The sequence below is a fragment of the Phodopus roborovskii genome, unplaced genomic scaffold (genome assembly GCF_943737965.1).
Source record: "Phodopus roborovskii unplaced genomic scaffold, PHOROB, whole genome shotgun sequence".
NCBI lineage: Eukaryota > Metazoa > Chordata > Mammalia > Rodentia > Cricetidae > Phodopus > Phodopus roborovskii.
In genome coordinates, this window is record NW_026126412.1 from 3,341,700 (window position 1) to 3,366,645 (window position 24,946).

The 24,946-nt window shown below is 38.7% G+C and overlaps 1 protein-coding gene across 9 annotated transcripts in view; it reads left to right on the top strand.

Moving 5' to 3' along the window:
- The window catches only part of Mctp1 (multiple C2 and transmembrane domain containing 1), a 528,156-nt gene that overhangs the window by 258,108 nt on the left and 245,102 nt on the right, over window positions 1–24,946 (top strand). For all 9 annotated transcript variants that reach the window (XM_051182781.1, XM_051182775.1, XM_051182776.1 and 6 more), the window contains exon 3: window positions 10,033–10,175. In XM_051182781.1, the coding sequence (XP_051038738.1) occupies window positions 10,033–10,175 (143 nt within the window). The remainder of the gene's footprint in view (window positions 1–10,032; window positions 10,176–24,946) is intronic.

Below are 24,946 nucleotides of genomic sequence, written 5' to 3' on the forward strand. Positions count from 1 at the left end.
CAAGGATTTTGACTATGTAAATTTTCTCACTGGGGGTCCCACAGAGTGGGGGAAAGTCACCCAATAAGAAAAAAAAAGAGCAAACAAGGCAGGCTTTTCAGTATCCACAGTCCTTGTGGGACAAATAGATCCAGTTATGAAGCATGTCCTAGTATATCAAAACTACATAACTGAACAAAAAAAATCATCTTCATGATCATCCATAGAAACATGTGCCCATAAGATAGAGATGTAATCAAGGCATTACATACACACATCAAATGAGATTACATTCTACAATGCAGATATTGAGGAGACACTGAGCTGCTTTAGCAAAAGTGAGAAACAGTTTTCAGAGTCGGTCCTGTAGACCTTGCCTGGACAGGATTAACCTCCATCAGATAGTCATACCTCTGGTGGGTTGACATCTGGACACCAGTTGTCACCTGCTCTAACTCTTATGCCCCCTGACAAATTTGATGTGTGTTTATGGACTGATATAGCTCAGCAATTCTGCTTTAGGCTAAGATGCTAGAATGTCCCTGCCTCACACCTCCTGTGCCTTTCTGGGATCAGGGAGCTAACCAGCTATGTTTTCCTCATGGTAATGACTGAAGCACAAGAGGAAACCTAACCATTTCCTGTGTCTACTTCACATGCCCGTTGAAATCATTAAAATCGGGCCTTGACCTATTGAAACTCCCTCACCAGTGCAAGAGCAAAATTTGCCCATAGAAAAATGGACTGCAAAAGTATTTCATATAAAGACGGACAGACAGAATCTAACATCTCCGGCCATCCAGAGCAATATGTATAAATTACATCACACTGTTGGTTCGTGAGGAAAAAAAATACATAAAGGTTTCTTAAAACACACCAAGGAAGATTTTATTTGGAAGTATTACAGTGAGGGTGGAGACTTTTACAATAAGGGAGATAAAATGAATTCATTTCCACTGAGTCAAAAGGCAGGAGAACATTAACACACCAGTGAGCTGATGAAAATAAACCATAGGACATCTGAGAAGACTGATTCAAGAGAATAGCCACCTATCTTTGTTGTTTGCTACTCAGTACCAGAGGCCCCATAGACTGCCCAGGCCTCCTAACTGTCACCCATAGGCAGGGGGCCTGGTTCCATCCAATGCTGGTTTCCAAGCTGGCAGTCTGGGGTTTATGAGCTACCCCTAGTTCAGGTCAGCTGTTTCTGTGGGTTTCTCCAGCATGGTCTTGACCCTTTTGCTCATGACTCCTCTCTCTCTCTACAAATGGATTCCTGGAGTTTGGCTCAGTGCTTAGCTGTGGTTCTCTGCATCTGTTTCCATCAGCTACTGGATGAAGGTTCTATGATGGCATATAAGGTAGACATCAATCTCATTATAGATGAAAGACATTTAAGATAGTCTCTCCCCTATTGCTTAAATTCTTAGTTGGGGTCATCTTAGTATATCTATGGACATTTCCTTAGTGCAAGATTTCTCTTTAAATCTAAGATGGCTCCTTCTATTAAGGTATCCCTTTTCTTGCTCTTCTCTATTTTCCCCCAGCTAAAAATTCCTGGTCCCTCATGACTTCCTCTCCACTGCTCTTCTCCCCTTCCCTTTCTCCTAACTCTCTCTCCTGTCCCTCCATGTTCCCATATTGCTCAGGAGATCTTGTACCTTTACCCTTCACCGGGGGACCATGCATGTCTCTCTTTGGGACCTCTTTGTTTCCTAGCTTCCCTGGAGTTGTGGGTTATAGGCTGGTAATCCTATGTCTATGTCTAATCCTTGTTCTATGTCTAATATCCATATGTGAGTAAATACATACCATGTTTGTCCTTTTGTGACTGGGTTACCTCATTCAGGATAGCTTCTTCTAGTTTCATCCATTATCCTGTTTTTCTCCACTGAGTAGTACTCCATTGTGTAAATGTACCACATTTCTTTATCCATTCTTCAGTTGTGGGACATCTAGGTTGCTTCCAGGTTCTGGCTATTACAAATAATGCTGCTATGAACATAGTTGAACAGATGTCCTTGCTGTATAAATGTGCATACTTTGGGTATATGCCTAAGAGTGGAATTGCTAGATCTTGAGGTAGACTGATTCCGAATTTCCTGTGGAACCGCAATACTGATCTCCAAAATGACTTTACGAGTTTGCACTCCCAATAACAGCGGAGGACTATATCCCTTTCTCTACATCCTCTCCAGCATAAACTGTCACTGGTGTTTCTTATTTTAGCCATTCTGACAGGAGTAAGATGGTATCTCAGAGCTGTTTTGACTTACGTTTCACTGATGGCTAAGGATGTTGAACACTTTCTTAAGTGTCTTTTAGCCAATTTAGATTCCTCTATTGAGAATTCACAATTCAGTTCTGTACCCCACTTTTTAATAGGGTTATTTGGTGTTTTGGTGACTAACTTCTTCAGTTCTTTGTACATCTGTCAGATGTGGGGTTGGTGAAGATCTTTTCTCATTCTCTGGGCTGCCATTTTGTCTTGTTGACTATGTCCTTTGCATTACAGAAGATTCTCAGTTTCAGGAGGTCCCATGTACTGATTGTTGATCTTGGTGTCTGTGCTACTGTTATGTTCTGGAAGCAGTCTCCTGTACCATTTTGTTCAAGGGTACCTCCCACTTTACCTTGTAAGAGGTTCAGTGTGGCTGGATTTATGTTGAGGTCTTTGATCCATTTGGAATTAAGTTTTGTGCATGGTGATAGATATGGATCTATCTGCAGTCATCTTTGAGTTGGCATCCAGTTATGCCAGAACCATTTGTTGAAGATGCTTTCTTTTTTCCATTGTATAATTTTAGTCTCTTTGTCATAAATCAGGTGTTTGTAGGCATGTGCGTTAATATCTGGGTTTTTAATTTCATTCCATTGGTCTATGTTTCTATTTTTGTGCCAATAACCAGCTGTTTTCAGGACTATAGTTCTATAATAGTGCTTGAACTTAGTGATATTGATGCCTCTGGAGGTTCATTTATTGTGCAGTATTGTTTTGGCTATCCTGTGTTTTTTGGTTTTTGTTTTTCTATATGAACTTGAGTATTGCCATTTCAAGGTCTGTAAAGAATTGTGTTGAAATGTTAATGGGATTGCATTGAATCTGTAGATTGCTTTTTGCAAGATTGCCATTTTTACTATGTTGATCCTATATATCCAAGAGCATGGGTGATCTTTCCATTGTTTGGTATCTTCTTTAATTTCTTTCTTTGAGGACTTAAAGTTCTTTTATACAGGTCTTTCACTTGTTTGGTTATCATTACCCTAAGATATTTTATGTTGTTGTGGCCATTGTAAAGGGTGACATTTCTCTGATTTCTTTCGTCTATATGTAGTAAAGCTACTGATTTTTTTTTTAAAGTTATTCTTGTATCCTGCCACTTTATTGAAGGTGTGAAGGTGTTTATCAGCTGTAAGAGTTCCCTGATAGAGTTTTGTGGATCACTTATGTAAATTATGATAAAATCTGCAAATAATGACTTTTACTTCTTCCTTTGCAGTTTTGATCTCCTTTTTTTTTTTTTTTTTTTTTTTTTTTCCCTTGTCTTATTGCTCCAGCTAGAACTTCAAGTACAATATGGAAGAGATAGGGGAGAGTGGACATCCATCACGTTGAGTTTCTCTCTTTTTAGTAAGATGTTGGCTGTTGATTTGCTGTATATTGCTTTTATTATGTTTAGGTATGTTCCTTTTATCCCTGATCTCTCCAAGACCTTTATCATGAAGGAGTGTTAGATTTTGTCAAAGGCATTTTCAGCATCTAGTGAGATGGTCATGTTGTATTTCTTTTTCAGTTTATTTATATAGTAGATTACATTGATGATTTTCATATGTTGAACCATCCCTGTATCCCTGGGATGAAGCCTACTTGATAATGGTGCATGATTTCTCTAATGTGTTCTTGGATTAAATTTGCCAGTATTTGATTTCAATTTGAGTAATTTTACATCAGTGTTCATGAGGGATACTAGTCTGTAGTTCTCTTTCCTAGTTGTGTCTTTGTGTGGCTTGGGTACCAAGGTAATTGTAGCCTCATAAAAGAGTTTGATAATGACCCTTCTGCTTCTATTGTGTGGAACACTTTGAGGAGTATTGGTATTAGCTGTTCTTTGAATTTCTGATAGAATTCTGCTCTGGTCCTGGGCTTTTTTTTTTTTTTTTTTTTTTTTTTTCGGTTGAGAGACTTTTGGTGACTTCCTTTATTTCATTAGGGGTTATAGGTGTATTTAAATTGCTTATGTGTTGTTGATTTAATTTTGGTAAGTGATATCTATCCAGAAAATTGTTAATTTCCTTTTGAATTTTGTGTAGTACAGATTTTCAAAGTATGACCTGAAGATTCCCTGGATTTCCTCAGTGTCCATCCTTTATGTTCCCTTTTATATTTCTGATTTTGTTAATTTGCATGTTCTCTCTCTGCCTTTTGGTTAGTTTGGATAAAGTTTTGTTTATCTTGTTGATTTTCTCAAAGAACCAACTCTTTGTTACATTGATTCTTTGTATTGTTTTCTTTGTTTCTACTTTATTGATTTCAACCCTCAATTTGTTTATTTCCTAGAATCTACTCTTCCCAAGTGAGCTTGCTTCTTTTTGTTCTAGAGTTTTCAGTAATGCTGTTAATTCTCTAGTGTGACTATTCTCCAGTTTCTTCTTGTGGGCACTTAGTGCTATGAACTTTCCTCTTAGCACTGCTTTCATAACATAAGCTTATGTCATGTCTTCATTCTCATTGAATTCTAGGAAGTCTTTAATTTCTTCCTTTTTTCTTCCTTGACCCAGGAATGGTGCAATTGCACATTGTTCAATTTCCATGAGTTTATAGGGTTTCTGCAATTTGTGTTGCTGTAGAATTCTAACTTTAAAGCATGCTGATCTGATAAGGTACAGGGAGTTATTCCAACTTTTTTGTGTCTGTTGAGGTTTGCTATGTTGCCAAGTATGTAGTAGTCTTTCTAATACTGCACCCCACTACTATCCCTAATCTGTGATAACCTCAACTTTATGATTGACGTTTTTAGAGTTCATACAAGAGGAGCGTGCAGTGTTTGCCTTTCTGGCTTACTTATCATAATGGTCTTGAGTTCCATTGTGCTGTCACAAATGATAGGATTTAACTATTGAATAGTAATATGCTGTGTATATCTATCAGATTTTCTTTATTTAATCATCAGTTGAAGAATGGCTATTTTTCCATCTTTATTATTGTGAGGGAAGTTGCAGTGAACATGGAAATGTAGATGTTTCTTCAACTTACAGATTTCTTTCATTTCTTTCACACACACACATATGGATTGCTGGATCATTTGATAGCTCTGTAGTGTGTGTGTGTGTGTGTGTGTGTGTGTGTGTGTGTGTGTGTGTGTGTGTGTGTTTCAGGTTCAATTGTTCTTCAAGAGCTGTCCCCATCTTTGTTTTTTGTTTTTTTTTGTTTGTTTGTTTGTTTTTGTTTTGTTTTGGTTTTGATTTTTTTTTTTTTTGAGGCAGAGTCTCTCACTAGTTTGGAACCAATAAGGCTAAATGGTAAATGGGAGTTTCTCAGGGTTTGAACTCTGAGAAATGATTGCAAAGTAATCACTTCACTGATTGACCTATCACCTGAGCCCATATTTAATTTTTGAGGTATTTCTACAGTATTTTCCATAATGGCAATTTAAATCCCTACCAATATTAGACAAAGGTTCCCTTGACCACATCTCCACCAGTAGTTGTTACCATCTGCCATTTTGTGATAACAGCCATTCTTTTTATGTCAAGGTAATTTTTATTATCGGATAGTTATAATGCTGAACACTTTCACATGGCTTTTTTTTTTTTAAATCACATTTTGGTTTTCTTTTGAGGCAGGGTTTCTGTGTATCCCAGGCTACTGGCAATCTTGCTCTGTATACTAGGTGGGCCTCAAACTTAAAGATTCAACTATCTCTGCTTCCCAAGTGCTGGGATTAAAGGTGTGTGCCACCATCTGATGGAGAATGTCCTTCTGTATATATGTTTCTCTTATTGTTTGATGAGTAAAACACTGAGGCCAATAGAAGCAGGGGATAGGCAGAACTAGGAGATGAGGAGAATTCTGGCAAATGTAGGCAGAGAAGCCCACCAAAAAGAGTTGCCATATGGACTACAAAGGAGTAGCAGGTCTGGACCTTTCTCCGGTAAGATAAGACCATATAGAAATACTTAGATTAATAGAAATGAGTGAATAATTAAGACAGAGCTAGCCAATAAGAAGCCCAAGCCTTTGGACAAGAGTTTTATAATTAATACAGAATCTGTGTGTTTATTTGGGCCTGAAAAAGGTTATTGAGGGACTTAGAGGGACAAGTAACCTTCAGAAAAAATAATCATCTGGCTTCTTAATCACATTTCAGAGGCATAATATCAAGTTCCCCTAGACAGGCTTTTATGGACTGCTGTGCCCACCAGAGACTGGAAGAAAATGTGTGTCTCAAGCCTACTAGGAGGCTCATCTTTTAACTGTGCTTGTCAGGCAAACCTGGTAACTGGACCCAGAACAAACTTGGAAGGAAGAAACCAAATCCACAGAATTACCTCCTGAGCTTGAAATACACACCTCCTTCCACACCCCCACCACATGTAATAAAAGTAAAAATATAAAATAAAATACCTGCATGGTTAGGGGACAGATGAAGAATTGTGATTATACTAAACTAATGCTTGAAGACTAAGGAAGTGAGAGATCTACAATAAAAGCAAATATGTGTAAGCTTTAGTTAAGTTGAGAAGAATGTTAAGGCCACATTGGCTGCTGCATATCAACAGTACAGGAGACACTGTAGCATTCTCCATTGATAATGTGTGATAATGTATACAGAAGCATAGCATTCCATAGCTCTTGCCTCTGAGAGTTGATACCTCTCTGTCTGGATGGCCTTATCTAATCCTTATCTGATTACCTCCTAAAGACCCTCCTCTGGAGACCTGCAAGTCTAGGTAGATGTTTAATGGTTAAACCACTTGCTATGTGAATACCTGCGTTATAGTTCCTGGAACCCACAGTACCACACCTATAATCCCATTGGCCCTGAGGTGGAAGGGAAGATGGAACAGGAACACCCTAGGAAGCTTGTAGGCCAGGTATCTTGTCATACACATCACCAAACAATAAAGGGACCCTGTCTCAATTGGTGTAGCAGACACAGACCATTACCCAGAAGTTGTTCTTTGACCTACACACTTGTCCCTTAGCACATGCACACCCACATTCATTCACAGGAACACATGCACATACTTACGTAAGCATCATATATATCTAATATATCATACATACTCACATACAGGTATACACATGTACATATTGTTCACAGAATGTATCATACCATGATCCAGGTGGCTTGTTACTGAGCAACTGAAAGTGACCATTACACATGGCACTGATGTGTGCAGTCTGTTGTGTGGGAGAGCTCATGTTTACCTGAGCATTGGAGTGGCAGGAAAGCACATCAGAAGTTGTGATACACAGGTCTAAAATATCTGATTTTTCTGACCATTTTCTGCTTGGTGAAAAGATGTTTCTCATTTAATTATTTATGTGTGTCTGATTTCTAGTGGGTTTAAATTTTTTAATTTCATTTTATCTTGTGTGTATGAGAATTATGCTTGCACATATGTATGTGCATTGCACATAGACAAGATTGCTAGGGAAGCTAGAAGAGGATATTGGATCTTGTGGAACTAGAATTACAGATGATTGTGAGCCACCACATGGACGCTGGGAACTGAACCTGGATCCTCTGCAAGTCCAACCATTTCTCTTTAATATATTATAAGTGTAGTCATCTATTGATGTTTAATAAGGATCAGGAGAAACAGATAGACCGAATAGATGTTTATTCAGGGAGAAGTAACTTATAACATAGACATATGAACACCAGCAGGTTCCTGGTCCCAAGGATGCCTTTGGATGTACTCCTGTCCCCGTGCTATAACCAAGAGAGCTCTCAGAGCCCCCTCCTCAGACTTAGTTCCCCTAGATAATGTCTGCCCCTGTCTCCACCCCCAATGGGCATGATCTGTGCCACAGGTGCGGACAAAGTAAATATCTCACCACAGTCATCCTTCATACCTCTTCTTTCTCCACCCTCACTCCTCCCACTAGTACACATTCTTTCTGTAGAAGTCTCATTTCTGCCTTAATGCCATTTACAAAGAAAAATTTGATGCATCTATATGCAAACTGGGATCCACACATGAGAGAAAACAGGGTTTTCATTTTTCTAAATCTGTCTTACTTCATTTAGTGTGATAATCTCCATTTGCTCTTATTTCCTGCAAACAGCATTAACTTTATTCTTTTCAAGGTTAAATAATACTTCTTTACAGATATATACCTCAGTATCTTTACATATCCTTCTGTTTATGGCCACTGATTCCATGCTTTGGATACTGTGAATATTGCTGTAGTAACCACGGATGTGCAAGTGTCTCTCTGGTATGTTCAGTTAGAGTCGTTTGAATATGTACTCAGGAATCAAATGGCTGGCTCCTATGATAGTTCTGTTTTTAGGATTTTGTTTATTGGTTATTATTCATACTTCAGACTGAGCTTAGGGTTTTAAACAAGCTCATTAAGTGTTCTATATAGTTCTGTAGTAAGGGCTATATCCCCACCCTCTATTTCATTTAATTTTTGCTTCTTTTTGTGGAGCCTCCTTGCTCAGAAATACATGGAGAGTTGACAACTCTGATGGCATGATGTTAAAATGTTAAAATGTCAAAGGAACAATTAAGTGAATGAAAAGATTGCCTATAGAATGGGAGTAAAAATGATTGCTAGTTTAATATCTAAAAGGATTGATGTCCAGAATATATAGAAAGAACTCAAAACCCGATATCAAAAAGTAAAATCAACCCAACCAGTAAGGTGGGTTAATGAAATGTCCAGAGACCTACAAGGATGACCCCAGCTAACAATCTGAGCAGTAGTGGAGAGGCTACCTTAAATGACCTTCCCTGATAATGAGATTAATAACTACCTTATATGCTATCCTAGAACCTTCATCTAATAGCTTATGGAAACAGAAGCAGATACCCACAGCTAAACACTGAGCTGAACTCCTGGAATCCAGTTGCAGAGAGGGAGAAGTGATGAACAAAGGAGTCAAAGCCAGGCTGCAGAAACCCATAGAGATAGCTGACCTGAACAAGGGGGAGCTCATGGACCCCAGACTGATAGATGGGAAACCAGCATAGGACTGACCCAGACCCCATGAACGTGTGTCTCAGTTAGAAGACCTGGGTAATTTATTGGACTTCTGACAGTGGAACCAGGATGTATCCCTAGTGCACAAATGGTCTTCAGGACCCCATTCCCCTTGGAGGGATACTCCCTTAGTCTAGAGACACGAGGGAGGGCCTAGGCCCTATCCCAAATGATTGACAGATTTTGATGATCCTTCCTGGATGGTCTCATCCTCCCTGGGGAGTGGATGGGGGATGGGATGGGAGGGGGGTGGGAGATGGCATGGGAGGATAGGAGGGAGAGGGAACCGGGATTGATATGTAAATAAGAAAAGGAAGAGAGAAAGAAAGAAAGAAAGAAAAAGAAAATTTTCAACAGCTCAACTGCAACTGACCAGTAAATATATGATAAAAGTGTTCAGCATTCTTAGCCATTGCAGTTGGCAAAATGGAATTTCAAAACTACAATGAGATCTCCTGTCTTACTGCAGTCAGCATGGCTATCATTGAGAAAACAAATGGCAACACATACTGGTGAAGACTGGAAAAGAGAGCCCTAGTGCAGCGCTGCACCACTGCACTGCTGGTAGAATGTGAATTGCCTCTGCCACTATGAAAGCAATTGTCTTTCTGAGAAGCTAGGATAAGTTTACAGGATTCTACTCAGAAGCTACAACTCTAACAATGGAGATGAGGATTTGATCTTACTTCGATCTTTAGAGAAGAAAACCTTTTCCTGTGAGATAGGTTTCAATTAACTTTTCCCATTTAACTCTTTCTGATGTTCCAATGAGCAGCTGTCAAATTTCTTTAGAAAAGAATGGCTAATGCGGACCATGTGTGTCTCTTCAACAGGAACAAGTGATCCATATGTGAAGTTTAAAATTGGAAGAAAAGAAGTTTTTAGAAGTAAAATTATACACAAGAACCTGAATCCTGTATGGGAGGAAAAGGCTAGCATTCTTGTTGACCATCTTAGAGAGCCACTGTATATCAAGGTGAGCCATTTCGTTGCCTTATGGAATCTGACTCAGAAATCTCTATTCAATGGTTGTTTCTCAGGTCTCCAAAGGGACTTTCACCAAAGTCTACTGTTACCAGCTTTAGTCCATGATAACGTGTCACAAATGGGATGGGACAGTGAGCTGGGGGGTGGGGGAACACTTCCATTTGGAGCAGTTCTGATGGTGGACATCCAGGAGAACTATGAGATCCATCTTCTGCTTTTGCTGTCAAATGATTCATTGTAGGTTGGGGCCACATGAACATATAATACATCTCCAAAGAATCTAGCATGAAGAAATGCTTTCACAGAAACCAGTCTTTCTGTTTTGGTTGTTTTATTTTTAATCGTGTTACTTGAGCTTTTTGTGTGGGAGCTGTAGACCCAGGGGGCTGTGGCTTTCTCTTTGTCCTGCCATGGGATAGATTCACCTACTAGCACATTTTTTTTTCAAAATAGGGTAGTCATTCCACAAAAGTGTCATTATCCCTGCTGTGTTAAAGGCTCTTGCTCAATCACATACTATGAGTGTATACATATCAGCTTGAACAAAACAATCAACAGCATTGTGCTGATGTTGAATCAATAGATCTAGTGCCTGATCTTAGTCTCCTCATAGTGTTGTGGTTCATGTTTTAACTTCAAGGTAGCAGGACTCACTACTCCGGCAATTTACTTCTGGAAATGTGTATAGAAGATGCCATATGTTTGCCTTGACCCAAATCTAGTGCTGCTGGCACCTGTTAGCCCAAATGGTACACCACCTTCTCTGCCTGCCAGCTCTGGCCTCACTGGCCATGGTTGTCTCTGACAATGAAGATAAACGCATAAGAAAAATGGAGGCTTTGCTTCCTAGGAAAGTTTGGGCTTTGGGACAGAAGAGATAGCTGAGTGATTAAAGCATTTGGTGTCCAAGCAAGATGACTTTAACTGGGGTCCCTGGAACCCATATAAAAGAGCCAGAGGTGGTTTTATATATATGTAACCAGTGCACATAATCAGTACATGCAGATGGAGATAGGCAGACATCCAGAGCTCCATAGCCAACCAATCTATCCAAAACATCAAGCTTCAAGTGCAATAAAAAGAGCATGCCTCAAATACAAACATAGATACTTAGGGATGGATACATGTAATACGTACATACATACATACATACATACATACATACATACAGTGCATGCATATGTAGGAACAGTAGAGAGCAACTGAATGAGACACACCCTGATGTCAACCTTAGGTTTCTACAGGTTCACATGTGGGCATGTATACTCCATACTCATACACACACACACAAGCAGATACACATCTATTGGAACACCAAAAACAGATAGATAAATTAATTAATTAATAGATAAATCAAAAAAGAAAGAAACTTAAGATCTGTAATGCTATCAAAAAGGTCTATGCCTTTCAGTGATTGAGATCTGGCAAGGACAGAATAAAGAATCTCTCTCCTCTCCAGTCAAGCAGATCATGTATGACCTACAATGAAGGCAATGGAATTATTAGGCTTAAGAAACATTCCTGGAGTTTTTCTGCTTCATATAAGCAAATAATGATTTGAACTTACTCCTAATGGGCATTGGGGACAGACAGCTCTGCATTGGGACTGAAAGCATTTGCCATGAGTTAAATGAACTGGTGCAGAACAGTTTCCTCTGCAGTGACTCAACCTTTCCATGCATACTATGTCCAATACAGACTTGAATCAAGTTTTAAAACAGTTGAGGAGAGCTCTGAATACTACACAAGAAGCCTCATTGCAGAGTCTTGAAGACAAACCCATAGAAAAAGACCAAGAACCATATTTAAAGCAAACCCAAATACAAAGGCCATATGCCAGGGAATGGTTCTTCACCAGACAAGCAATTACCACAGTCCAAATGAGTTGAAAAAGGCCATAGCAAGAGAGTGGGTACGTGGTCATGGTGCCACTTTGGAGGCAGGAACAGGAGGATCACCACAAATATGAGGCCAGCTCATAGTAAGCTTTAGGCCATCAAGAATGATTACAAAGGCCTATCTCTAAAGAACAAAACAAACACATCTTAGCATTGGGGAGAATACTATTCATGTTGTTTATAGGAAGAAGTGTTAGGGAGTTAAAGTGTTATAGTTGTTAAGAAACTAGCAACTGCAGAGAAATCCACTGCAGAATAAGAAAGTTACTGCATAAACACAGGTTCTTTATTTTATAAACACTAAATAATTTGGGAGAGTTTTTTTTCTTTTCCTCTATTTAAAGTTAGTTGATTAATATATTTTAGAAGTGTGTGTGTGTGTGTATGCACGCATGTCTAACAGTATTCAGAGCTCCACTCATTTTTCTATAAGTTATTTACTCTGTAGACATCTACTGAAGCTTCACTTTATGCCAACCAAGTAGAATTAAACCAAATTTCATTATAAGGGAGTTATGGGGTTCATATGTGTACACATGTGTTGGTGCCATGTCCATGAATGTGTGTGTATGACATATGTGGCAACCAGAGGTCACTGACTAGCTTGTCCCTCAGTTGCTCTCCACCTTACCTTTTGTATCATGGTCTCTTACCTCTTGCCTAGTTTGTGAGCCTGGGCTATCAGTGAGCCCCAGGACCTTCTATCCCTATCTCCCCAGGCACATGTAACTGCACCAGCTGTTTCCACATAGGTTCTAAGGATCAGAACTCAGGTCCCCATGCTTACACAGCTAGTCTTTTACTGACAGAGCCATCCCCCAATGCCCCAGGGAAGCCTTCCAGATTTTTTTTTTTAAATAAATATTTTACCTGTGGCACTGAGAAAAAAATAAACTATTCTGTTTTAAGATTTATTATTCCTGGTTCAAGGAAAGTGCTTTATTCTACAAATGAAAAGTTCTAAAGTAATAGGGCTAAGATAATTTATAGAAATTCAAAAAATTTAAGACATCCGTAAGGAGCTCCTATGTTCTAGTTGTCTATTTGGTACCTAATCCTTTCTCTACTTTTTTATCACAGGACACAAACCACATTTTTCTCTAAATTGTCATTCCTGCCACACGATCCCTAAGTCTCATATGATTGCTCTCTGAACATGTGAGGAGTACCCTTCTCCCTCCCTCACAAGTATTCAGTGTAGACCCTCTACTCAATTCCCAAGTCTTCATGTAGACTCTCTACTCCATTCTGAACTCTTCATGCACCCTCCACTGGATTCCCAAGTCTTCATGTAGAGCCTCTCTGCAATTCTCTCCATGTCTTGTTTATCATTTATTGTCAACATCACACCACCTAGAGCTACTTAGGAAGAGGGAACTAGATCTGGAATTTCCCCCAATCAGATTTCTCGATGGCAATGTCTATGAGGAATTGTCTTGATTTGCAGTTGTGGTAAGAGGGCCCAGTCCATTCTGAGTAGTATCAAGCCCAGCAGGTAGCTTCTGCTCTGAGGGGACAGTGAGGGGCTGACAGTGGAAAGGAAAGGTGTGTGTTCTCATTAATGTCACTGCAAATAAAAAGTGATAGAAAGGGAATTTATTTTTAATTCCTTCTGCTGTATACTTATATTCTTAAATAGGATAGTGCTCCATAAAAATCATGTATATCACCAGTTGACATAAGGCCACAAATGGATTTATCAAAATTTCATTGAACATTGTTGGTTTTCTGTTCTCTATGCTCAAGGAAGAGTAATGTGTGAGTGTGTGTGTGTGTGTGTGTGTGTGTGTGTGTGTGTGTGTGCTTGTGCATGCACGTGCGCGTATGTGTGGTGCATGTAAAAAAAAAAAAAAAAAAAAACCCAGAGACTGATATTGGAGTTCAAACTGAAAATCAGAAAAGCAAAGTAGCCAAGCCACTAGCTCTCACCTCTACCTTAGGCTGAAATAGCTGATCCTGTCTCCATGAGCTCTCACAAGACTCAGATTGCTGCCTCTCCTCAGTGTGGCTGGAGAATCAATGTTTCCCTATCCTCATTATGGCTGGAGAATCAATACCTTCCTGTCATCAATGTGGCTGGAGAAAGAACGCCAGCTCTGACACCCTGCCCCTGTCTTATAAACCTCTCATGAGTCCTGGGATTAAAAGTGTTAGCTCTGTTTCCTTTAAGGCTGATTCACTCTCATGTAGTCCTGGGTGACCTTCAACTCACAGAGATCCATCTGCCTCTGTCCTGAGTCCAGGGATTAAAGGTGTGTGCCACCACTGCCTGGCTTCTATGGCTAACTAGTATGGCTGCTCTGCTATTTGTATTTCTAGTGGCTTTAATAAATCATAAATAATATATCACCGTGTGTGTATGTGTGTGTGTGTGTCTAATAAAGCATCAAAAGCCATATTTCAAAATGAATGAGCTACTAGGCTCAAAGCAAGAAAATAAATAATCCATCTCAACTGCACAGAGAAAATGGTATAGAATTGTTTTGTTTTGACATGATAGGTACATATATACAGGGCTAGCGAGATGACTGCTTTCCACAGAACCTGGGTTTGATTCCCAACATCCACAAGGTATCTCACAACCATCTGTAACCCCAGCTCCAGGGCATCCAGTGCCCTTGTCTGGTCTCTGCAGGCCCCAGGCACACAAGTGGTACACAGACATACATGCAGGCAAAACACCCATTCATATAAAATAAAATAAAATAAATGGTTTTTAAAAAGAATACACACATATATACCTGAGCACATATATTATAAATTCACATACATATATGTGTGAAGATTGGCTAGTCCACTGCTAAGGTCACACGTTACATGTAAAGAAGCTGCTGAGAAAGATAAACAAAGGATTGTATGTCAGTTTGATCTTTTGTCTCTTTATCATTTCATTATACAGGATTGTTAGCCAGAACTGTACTTGTGCCACACAGAAGAAAATGTACAATAATTTGTGATGCAATAATCATTTATTTTCTTTTCTATAAACGAAAATATCCCCCCCTTTTTTGGCTTGGCTTTGGTTATGCAAAGATCCAAATAAAATAATCGGTGTGAATGGCGCGTAGGTACTATGTGGCTTCATGAACATTATAGCATTTTATTGTCTCTGCACAGCACTATGTGATTGTCTTACTAACTCTAAGTTGACATTTATATTCTCTCCAATAGAAGATTAATCTTGTCTAAAAGATTTCTCAGGAATGAACCGAATCTGCAATAACTTGCACTGTGAAAACATTTTTTGTGTATGAGCTGGATGGTTAGAAAACATTAGCCTATAGTGTTCCTGCCAATAGCTACAGGGAAAACAAGTCCCATATGTATTGTATAATCCGATTACAGTATCAGTGTGAATGTTACTAAAGAAAACATTAAAGTTATGGATAGAATTCTTGGCACATCAAGTAAGAAAAAGGTTTGTGATAGAAAATCATGTAACGTATAGTTTGCCATAGCATACATAAAATAAGGAAGAAGCTGCAGGAACAGCCATGTGACACACAGATGTGCCAGGATACTTTAGCGCCCATTTCAGATTCTCAGAGTGAGTGCCCAGAGTTATAAGAGAAATAGATGTAATTTCAAGGAGAAGGAGAAATTTTTTATATAATTGATACCTGCTTAGCCAAATAATGATGGTGGGTCCTAGAAACCCACAACGTCATATTATTCAAAATTCTTGAGATCAGTTTATAACATATTTTATATATGGGTGCGATTATGTGATAAACATCTTCCTGCATTTGGCATATTTCATTAAAACACATCAGAGTGCTCTCTTAAATGATAAAAATACTTTAGTGCTTTAGGAAGATGAATCTATTTGGGACTGCATGACTGGCTCTATGGTAATATTTTGACAAAATCAATAGTTCATTAAATACTTGATTCTAAACTTAAGATTTTAAAGTTAAGTTTTGTCAAGTTAAGAACCATATTTACTGCCCTATCCAGAGAGATTTCTCAATAGGTAAAAAGGGCTTCTCTGAAAGGTTATATACCAGTGACCCTCAAACCTGAATTTATTATTTAAGTTACTCACGAAATTTCAAAGTGTTTAAATACCGAAGTTCTACTCCTAAAAGATCTGAGGTAAAGTGTCTTTATTTTTAAAACTCTCCCACAGATTGTCTGATACAGTTTGTGTGGGGAAGCTACTTTTCCATGTATTTGAATGGTAACAATTAAATATCTGGAAGGGAAATATATTAACTTATAGAAGCCATAGCACATCCAACAGGACTTTTCCAACTTAGGGAGATGTTTGCTGTCTTAAATATTTTGTTTTACATGGTCTAAAATTATCTCAGAAAGTTTTGGATAAAGCTTCTGTGCAGGAAAAGGTCTTAACAAACTCCAACCTCACCTCACTTCATGGTAAATTCCCTAGAGGAACTAGATATGGAGGAAACATTTATCAATGTAATAAAGAGTGTATATGAGAAAGCTATAGGAGCATCATGCTAAATGGAGAAAACCTCAAAGGATTCACACAAAGATCAGAAACAAAACAAATCTCACCAGTCCTGTTCAATCTAGTGTTTCAAGTTTTAGCTAGAGCAGCAAGACAAAAGAAGGAAATTCAGGGTACCCAAACAGGAAAGAAAGAAGTCAAAACATCCCTGTTTGCAGATGCCATGATGCCACTGTTCCTGAGAGACCCTAAAGATCCCACCAGGATTCATTCTAAAGCTGATACATGCTGTCGTCAAAATGATAGGTTATAAAATTAACATACAAAAAATCAGTAGCCTTCCATACACCAATGACAAACACGTAGAGAATGAAACTGAAGAAACTATACCATTCTCAGTGGCCTCAAGAAAAGAAAAAGGATACTGTCAAATAAACATACTCAAGGAAACAAACTATGTGATGGAACTTCAAAACACTGAAGGAAGAAGATTCTTAAATATGGAAAGACCTTCTATGCTCATGGATTTAGTAGGATTATTATTATGAAATGACCAGCGTACTAAAAATAGTCTATAAATTACAATCTCAATCAAAACTCCAACTCACTTCTTCACAGAAGTAGAAAGCAGCAATCTTAAATTCACAGGGAAGCACATAAGACCTGAGACAGCTATAGCAATCTTGAATAACAAGAACACTGCCCCAGCTATCACAATACCTGATTTCACAGCCATGGTAATAAAGGCTGTATAGTTCTGGCCAGTCTATGTGTACTTTGGATATGAAAGCACTCATGAACTCACTCCAGCTATGGTAACCTACTCAAGACCTGCCACAAGATTGGGCCCACAAAGCCCCTTCCTCTCTAAAGAACTCTTGGTGATTTATGGCTTCTGGAGCAGGGTTCGTTTTCCTCAATGGGCAACCATTCATAAGTTGCCTTTGTTTCAGTAGATACCTTCCTATCCATATTCAGGTGAAAACTCTGAATGCAGCGGGTCATACTCAAGAAGAAAGCAGAAGAGGAACTAGGCGAGAAGAGGGCTTCTAGCAGGACAGAGAGGGGCTAGAGGGGGTGACAGGAGCAGTGAAAATGACTTAAATTCATCATGCAGATGTATGAGACTATCAAACAGCGAAGTGCTCTAAAGGAGTATTTATTTTATCATTTTATTGTACTGTTGGTTCAGTACTTTTAAACTTTGACAGTTTTCATTTGTACATAGAGTGTTATGCTCCGATTCTGCCTCCTTGACTTCACTTATCCTCTACCCCCTGCCATCTTCCCCTGTGCTCTGGTGACTTATATGGTTTTGTGCTGTGTACTCAGGATGACAACCACCGTACTATATTCAGAAGATAGCATTTGAGAGTGTTCCTCCCATTTTCCAGGCCTTGGTCTTTCAGTGCACTTATTCACAATGGCCCTGTGCCTCAGAGTGGATGACACATATGCCCCATTTGGGGCTGAGTGTTCAGAAGTCTTTTTTTTTTTTTCTTATTTTACATATCAATCCCAGTTCCCTCTCTCTCCCTCCTTCTCTCCATCTCTCCCTCCCTCCCATGCCCCCCAACCACCATCTCATCCCATCCCTCCCCTACTCCTTCCAGGAGAGGTCAACAAAATCTGTCAAGTCATTTGGAGTAGGACTAGGCCCTCCTTCCTGCATCTAGGCTAAGGGAGTATCCCTCCATGGGGAATGTGCTCCCAAAGTCCTTTTGTGCACCAGGGATACACCCTGGTTCCACTGTCAGAGGCCCCTTAGATTGTCCAGGCCTTCTAACTGAGACTCATGTTCAGGGGGTCTGAGTCAGTCCAATACTGGTTTCCCAGCTATCAGTCTGGGGGTCCATGAGCTCCTCCTTGTTCAGGTCAGCTGTCTCTGTGGGTTTCTGTAGCCTGGTCTTGTCCTCCCTCTCTGAATCTGGATTCCTGTTCAGTTCAGTGTTTAGCTGTGGGTGTCAGAAGTCTTTTATTCTCAGTATTTTGTTAAGTTATTAGTATCTGCATTGACCATTGTTCACTGCCAAATGAGGCTTCTCTGACTAAAGCTGAAAGGGACACTAGTTAATTAATATAAATATTTAGAAGGCAGTTTACCTCCATGCCATTTGGCTTATGAGCTCCCTCTCCATCAGCTTGTGATCAGGGTTACAGTATCAGTCATGAGTCTCCTCTTACTGAAAAGGCCTCAGATCCAGTCAGAGAGCAGTGGGCTGCCACTGGTATATTAGGGACATTTAAGGAAACTATAATTTGATTAAAACTAATAAACAACCTTAGCATGTTTTCAAATCATATTGAAATGTAACAGATTACTCTATATTGTATGTAAAATAGAAAAAGAACATTGTGAACATATTACAAATTTAATTTTAATACCATTCACTGAATATAAAGCCATGTAAATTATTTAGTAGTATTTAAGTAGTATAAATTTCTTAATCTATCACTTTATAACTCAAGGATTATTAAATCTTGGAGATAGACATCTTTATTCCATTGTATATATCCCTATATCCCTACTCCTGGTACTAATTCCCATGGGAACATTGACTATATCAAGGAGTGTTACTGCAGGATTCCAAAGTAAGGTAAGACCAGAAAAAAAAAAAGTGAGACTTGGAGAAAACAGGGCTATTTGCTATTTACAGACTGTGGTAAGTGTCAAGACAGAAAAAAGTGGTAAGGCAACGAACCAGCCCACATATATACAGCAAAAGGGAAAATAAAATCCCAAGGAAAGTGAGAGTAGAAGCTGATGAAATAGAAAATGAAATAGAAAGTGCTTCTTCAGTGGGCAGAGCCAGCTTCCCCGAGTTGTGTACATGTCTCAGCTGTACAACCCCCACTGAAAGCAAGAAGAAAACAGTTATTAGGGTGAAGAGAAACCTTACAGAATGAGAGAAAAACATTTCCCCGCTGTACTTACAACAGATTGTTAATGGTCAGTGTGTGTGTGTGTGTGTGTGTGTGTGTGTGTGTGTGTGTGTGTAGAAAATTAACTCCAAATAACCCAATCAAAAAAAAAAGAGGGAAATAAAATTACTCTTGTGAAAGATTGAGTACAAATGGAAAATCAATACATGAAAGAAGAGCTGTATTATTTTTTAAATTTTTATTGTACTCAAGAGATGACTCAGTGGTTAAGAATAATTACTGTTGTCTCAGAGGACCTGACACTGATCCTAAAAATTATCTACACCAGGTGGCTCCCAGCACCAGGTGCCTAGAAGTCCAGCTCCAAAGGGTTGACGTCTTCCTCTGGCCTCTTCCGACATATACACAGGTGGCATGCAAACATGCTCATATACACACTAGTTAAAATGGCTTCTAAACTGCTGGCGAAGATGAAGGGAAAGATAATTCTTACCCGCTGCTGGTGGGAATGTCACTGTGGAAATCAATGTGGAGGAGGTTTCTCAAAAAGTAAAATGTAGACCTACTATAAAACTCAGCTGCACCATTCTGGAAATGTACCCAAGGATTCTAAGCAGGCATATTGTAGAGACACTTGCATGTGCATTTTCTTTGCAACACTATCAGAGTAACAAAGTTAAGAAGTCAGCTTCGGTGTCTATCAACAGATGGTGGATAAAGGGAAAATGGTATCTAGACTTTTATTCAGACGTAAAGAGAAAAAAAATTGACTTTAGGAAAATTGGTAAAATTGGAGATTTATGTATTTAGTAAGATAAAGATTCAGAAAAATAAGTATTTTAGTATTTTTTGTTTTTATTTTACATATCGATCCCAGTTCCCTCTCCTTTCCTCCCTCCTTTCCTCTCTCCCACCCTCCCATGCCCCTGGAATATTTTTCTTTTATGTGTAGCCTACTATATGTCAATAAAACAATTTGATATAATACTGACCTCCCCCACTCTCTTGAGGCCCCTCCCGCCTTATCCCCAAGACCTCCTCTCAGTCCTCTCCTTATCACCGTGTCTCACTCAGCCACCAACTCCAGCAGAGACACCTTGTTTGACCAGAGGCCATGCTAGTTGCCAGAAACCCAGTTAGGACACCTACCTGAGGACCTCTCCCACCAGAACCCAGCTTTCCTATTACAGCAAGCTCTGAATATTCCAACATAGCTGAAACACGAGAACGAGACCTTAGAACCAAATTTATGGAGATGCTAGATTCCTTAAAGAGGAAATGAATAATTCCCATAAAGAAAGCAAATAAAGTAAGACAAAATAAGAAGAACCAAAACCAAATCAAACAAAAACAAAGCCAAGAAAAAGCATACTGTTGAAGGAAATGAGTAAAACTGTTCAAGACTTAAAAATGGAAATAGAAGCAGTTAAGAAAAAACTGAAGAAATTCTGGAAACTAAAAATCCAGGTAATTGAATAGGAACTATAGACAGGAGCTTCACAGGAGCTTCACCAACATAAAACAAGGGATGGAAAAGGGAATCTCAGGTGCTGAAGATAAAACAGAAGAAATATATATGTTGTGAAAGGAAAATGCTAAATCTAGAAAATTCCTGACACAAAAATCCAGGATATCTGGGGCACTATAAAAAGACAAACCTAAGAATAAAAGGAATAGGAGAAGGAGAAGAATCCGAGTTCAAAGACTCAGAAAATATTTTCAACAAAATTATAAAACAAAAATTTCCCAGGCTAAAGAAGTAGATGCCTAAAAAGGTGCAAGAGGCTTACAGAATACAAATAAATTGGACCAGAATAGAAACCTCACCACATAATAATCAAAATACTAAACATGCAGAAGAGAGACTATTAAAAGCTTCAAAAGAAGAAGACCAATTAACATACAAAGGGAGACCTATTAGAATTATACCTGACTTCTCAACAGAGACTCTAAAAGCCGGAAGAGCTGGACAGATGTCCTGCAGACTCTAAGACACCACAGATGCCAGCCCAGACTATTATACCCAGGAACACTTTCAATCATCGTAGATGGAGAGAGCAACTTATTCCATAGTAAAATCAAATTTTAACAACATCTATCCATAATTTGAGAGCTATGGAAGTGCTGGAAGGAAAACTCCAACCCAAGAAGGTTAACTACACCCACAAAAACACAGAAAACAATATCACGCCAGTAAAAAAAAAAAAAAGTGAAGTGCCCCCCTCCACAATCACCGCCAAAAACAACCATATGACAGGAATTAACAATCATTGGTCGTAGATATCTCTCAACATCATTGTCTCAGTTCCCTAATAAAAAGACACAGGCTAACAGAATGGATGTGAAAACAGGATCCATCCTTCTGCTGCACACAAGAAACACAACTCAACATCAAGGATAGATATTACTTCAGAGAATAGTGTTTGAAAAACATTTTCCAAGCAAATGACCCAAGAAGCAGGCTGTCCTAACATCTAACAAGACAGAATTCAAACAAAAAAAAAAATTTAAAGCGATGGGGAAGGATACTTTATACTCATTAAAGAAAAATTTCACCAAGATGATATTTTAATTATTAACATCTATACCCCAAACACAAGGGCATCCACATTTGTAAAAAATGAAGCTAAAAACTAAATAAAGAAATACTGGAGTTAACAGACATTATAAGCCAAATGGACTTAACAGATCTATAGAACATTTCATTCACACACACACACACACACACACACACACACACACACACACACACAAAACTTTCTTCTCAGCATCTCACAGAACTTTTTCCAAAATTGTACACATATTGGGTCACAAAACAAATCTCAACAGATACAAGAAAATTGAAATTACCATCTGCATCCTATCAGACCACCATGAATTAAAGCTGATTTCAACAACAGAAACCTTACAAACTTATGGAAACTGAATATCTCTCTACCGAATGAAAAATGGGTCCAGACAAAAGTAAAGAAATTACAGAATTCAATAAAAATGAATGCACAGCATATGCAAACTTACGGGACACAATGAAAGTGGTGCCAAGGGAAAAGTCCATATCACTAAGTGCCTACATAAATTAATTGGAGGGATCTCATACTAGCAGTTTAGACCCAAGTAAACAGACCCAAGATGACAGGAAATAACTGTCCCGGGGCCAGATAATTTTATTGCAGACTTCTACTAGACTTTCAAAGAAGAGCTAATACCAACACTACTCAAATTATTCCACAAATAGAAACAGAATGAACATTGGCAAATTAATTTTCTGAGGTCACAATCACCCTGATATCCAACCACACAAACTCAACAAAGAAAATTACAAACTAATTTACCTCATGAAAATAGATGCAAAAATAATACAATATCACAAACCAAATCCAAGAACTCATCAAAAAGATCATACAAATAGGCTTCATCCCAGAGATTCAGAGATGTTTCTACATATAAAAATGTGTCAATGTAATCCACCATATAAACAAACTGAAAGAAAGCCACATGATCATCTCAATAGATACTGGGAAAGCCTTTGACAAAATCCAAAATATTTTCACGTTAAAAGTCTTGGAGAGAGTAGGGACAACAAAGAACGTACCTAAGTAATGAAGGCAATTTACAATACACCTATAGCTAATATCAAATTAAATGGAAAGAAACTCAAAGCAATTCTACTAAGATCAGGAATAAGATAAGGCTGTTCACTTCATAGCTATTCAATATAGTACTTAAAGTTCTTGCAAGAACAATAATATAACTAATGGAGACTATGGAGATGCAAATAGGAAAGGATGAAATCTAAGTATTGCTTTTCACAGATGATATGATGGTATTCATAAATGACCCCAAAAAATTCTAGCAAGGAACTACTACTGTAGGTGATAAACACCTTCAGTGAAGTGGTTGAATACAAGATCAATCCCCCAAACCAGTAACCCTCATATACAGATAACAAATGGGCTGAGAAACAAATCAGGGAAACAATACCCTTTACAATTGTCACAAACTTTACAAAATATCTTGTGGTAAACTCTAACCAAGCAAGCAAAAGATTTCAGGTCTTTGAATAAAGAAATTGAAGACAATATCAGAAGATAGAAGTTTTCCATACTCATGGATAGCTGGATCAACATAGTAAAAATGGCCATCTTACCAAAACCAATCTAATGATTCAATACAATCGCCATCAAAATTACGACACAATTCTTTGCAGACCTTGAAAGGACAATACTCAACTTATATGGAAAACCATAAAGAAAAAACCCTCAATATATCCAAAATAATCCTAAAAAATAAAAGAATTTCCAGAGGCATCATCATCCCTGATTTCAAGCTGTACTATGGCCCAATAGCAATAAAAAACCACATGGTTTTGGCAATAAGAACAGACATGTTGATCAATGGAACTATACTGAAGACCCAGACATAAATTCACCCACCTATGGACACCTGATTTTTTGATGAAAAAGTCGGAAATTCACAATGGAAAAAAGAAAACATGTTAAATAAGTGGTGCTGGTCTAACTGGGTCAGCATGTAGAAGAATGTACATATATTTATATTTATAACCCTGCACAAAACTCAAGTCCAAGTGGATCAAAGACCTCAACATAATGCAAGTTACACCAAACCTGATATCCTGTTGCAGTGCTATGATGATCATGCAACATTCCACAGACTCAGAAAGGCTAAGTAACAAAGAGGGCTCCAAGGGTTGTGCTTGGATCTTCCTGTGAAAGATAAACAGAATAGATTTTGCAGGAGAACTGGGGTGGGTTGAGTGGGAACAGGAGGGATTAGGTGTGGGAGGGGAAGGATGGGAGGAGATGAGGACAGTAAATCAAAATAAGGGGAGACTGACACTATAAAACAAAATATCAGGAATAAATGAACACAGACAATAACTCGATATCAATGCTCTGAATCCCCTAACCTAAAGACACAAACAGATAGATCAGAAAATATGATTTCTCTTTCTGCTGCATCAAGGAAATACACCTGACCACCATCAGAAACAGACATCACCTTGGTTAATAGGATGAAAAGACCAGTTCCTCGCCAGACGAGCTTCTTGCAGTATATGAGAACTCACAGCTAGGCAGTATATGTATGGAAAATGAGAGACTGCGATGTACTCAGTCCTCAATGGGATGTCATTATCAAGCCCCCCCCATCAAAGCTCAGGGATAAATGTGGAAGAGGGTGCAGAAAGATTATAAAAACCTGAGGAAACAGCCTTCAAGACATGACGAGACTGATGCAACACCTGAATCACAGAGACTGTGGCGGCAGTGTGCATAAGACCTGCACAAATCCAACTCAGACAGGGTCCCAGCAAGGAGAGGAAGAAGTGGACATGGTGTGCCACTCCTTACCATGAAGCTTTTTGCAATTGCTGTCCTCTGGTAAAGAAAAATTAGTTTTCTTCCTTAAGTGTCACTGGATATATCAACTTCAAGGTAGGCTCCATGCCCAGGAGCAGTTGGCTGACTTAAAGTAAACTCCATGTTGTTGTTTGTTTTGTGGACGTTTTGTTTCATGTTGTTTTGTTTGGATTTCTTTTTCTCT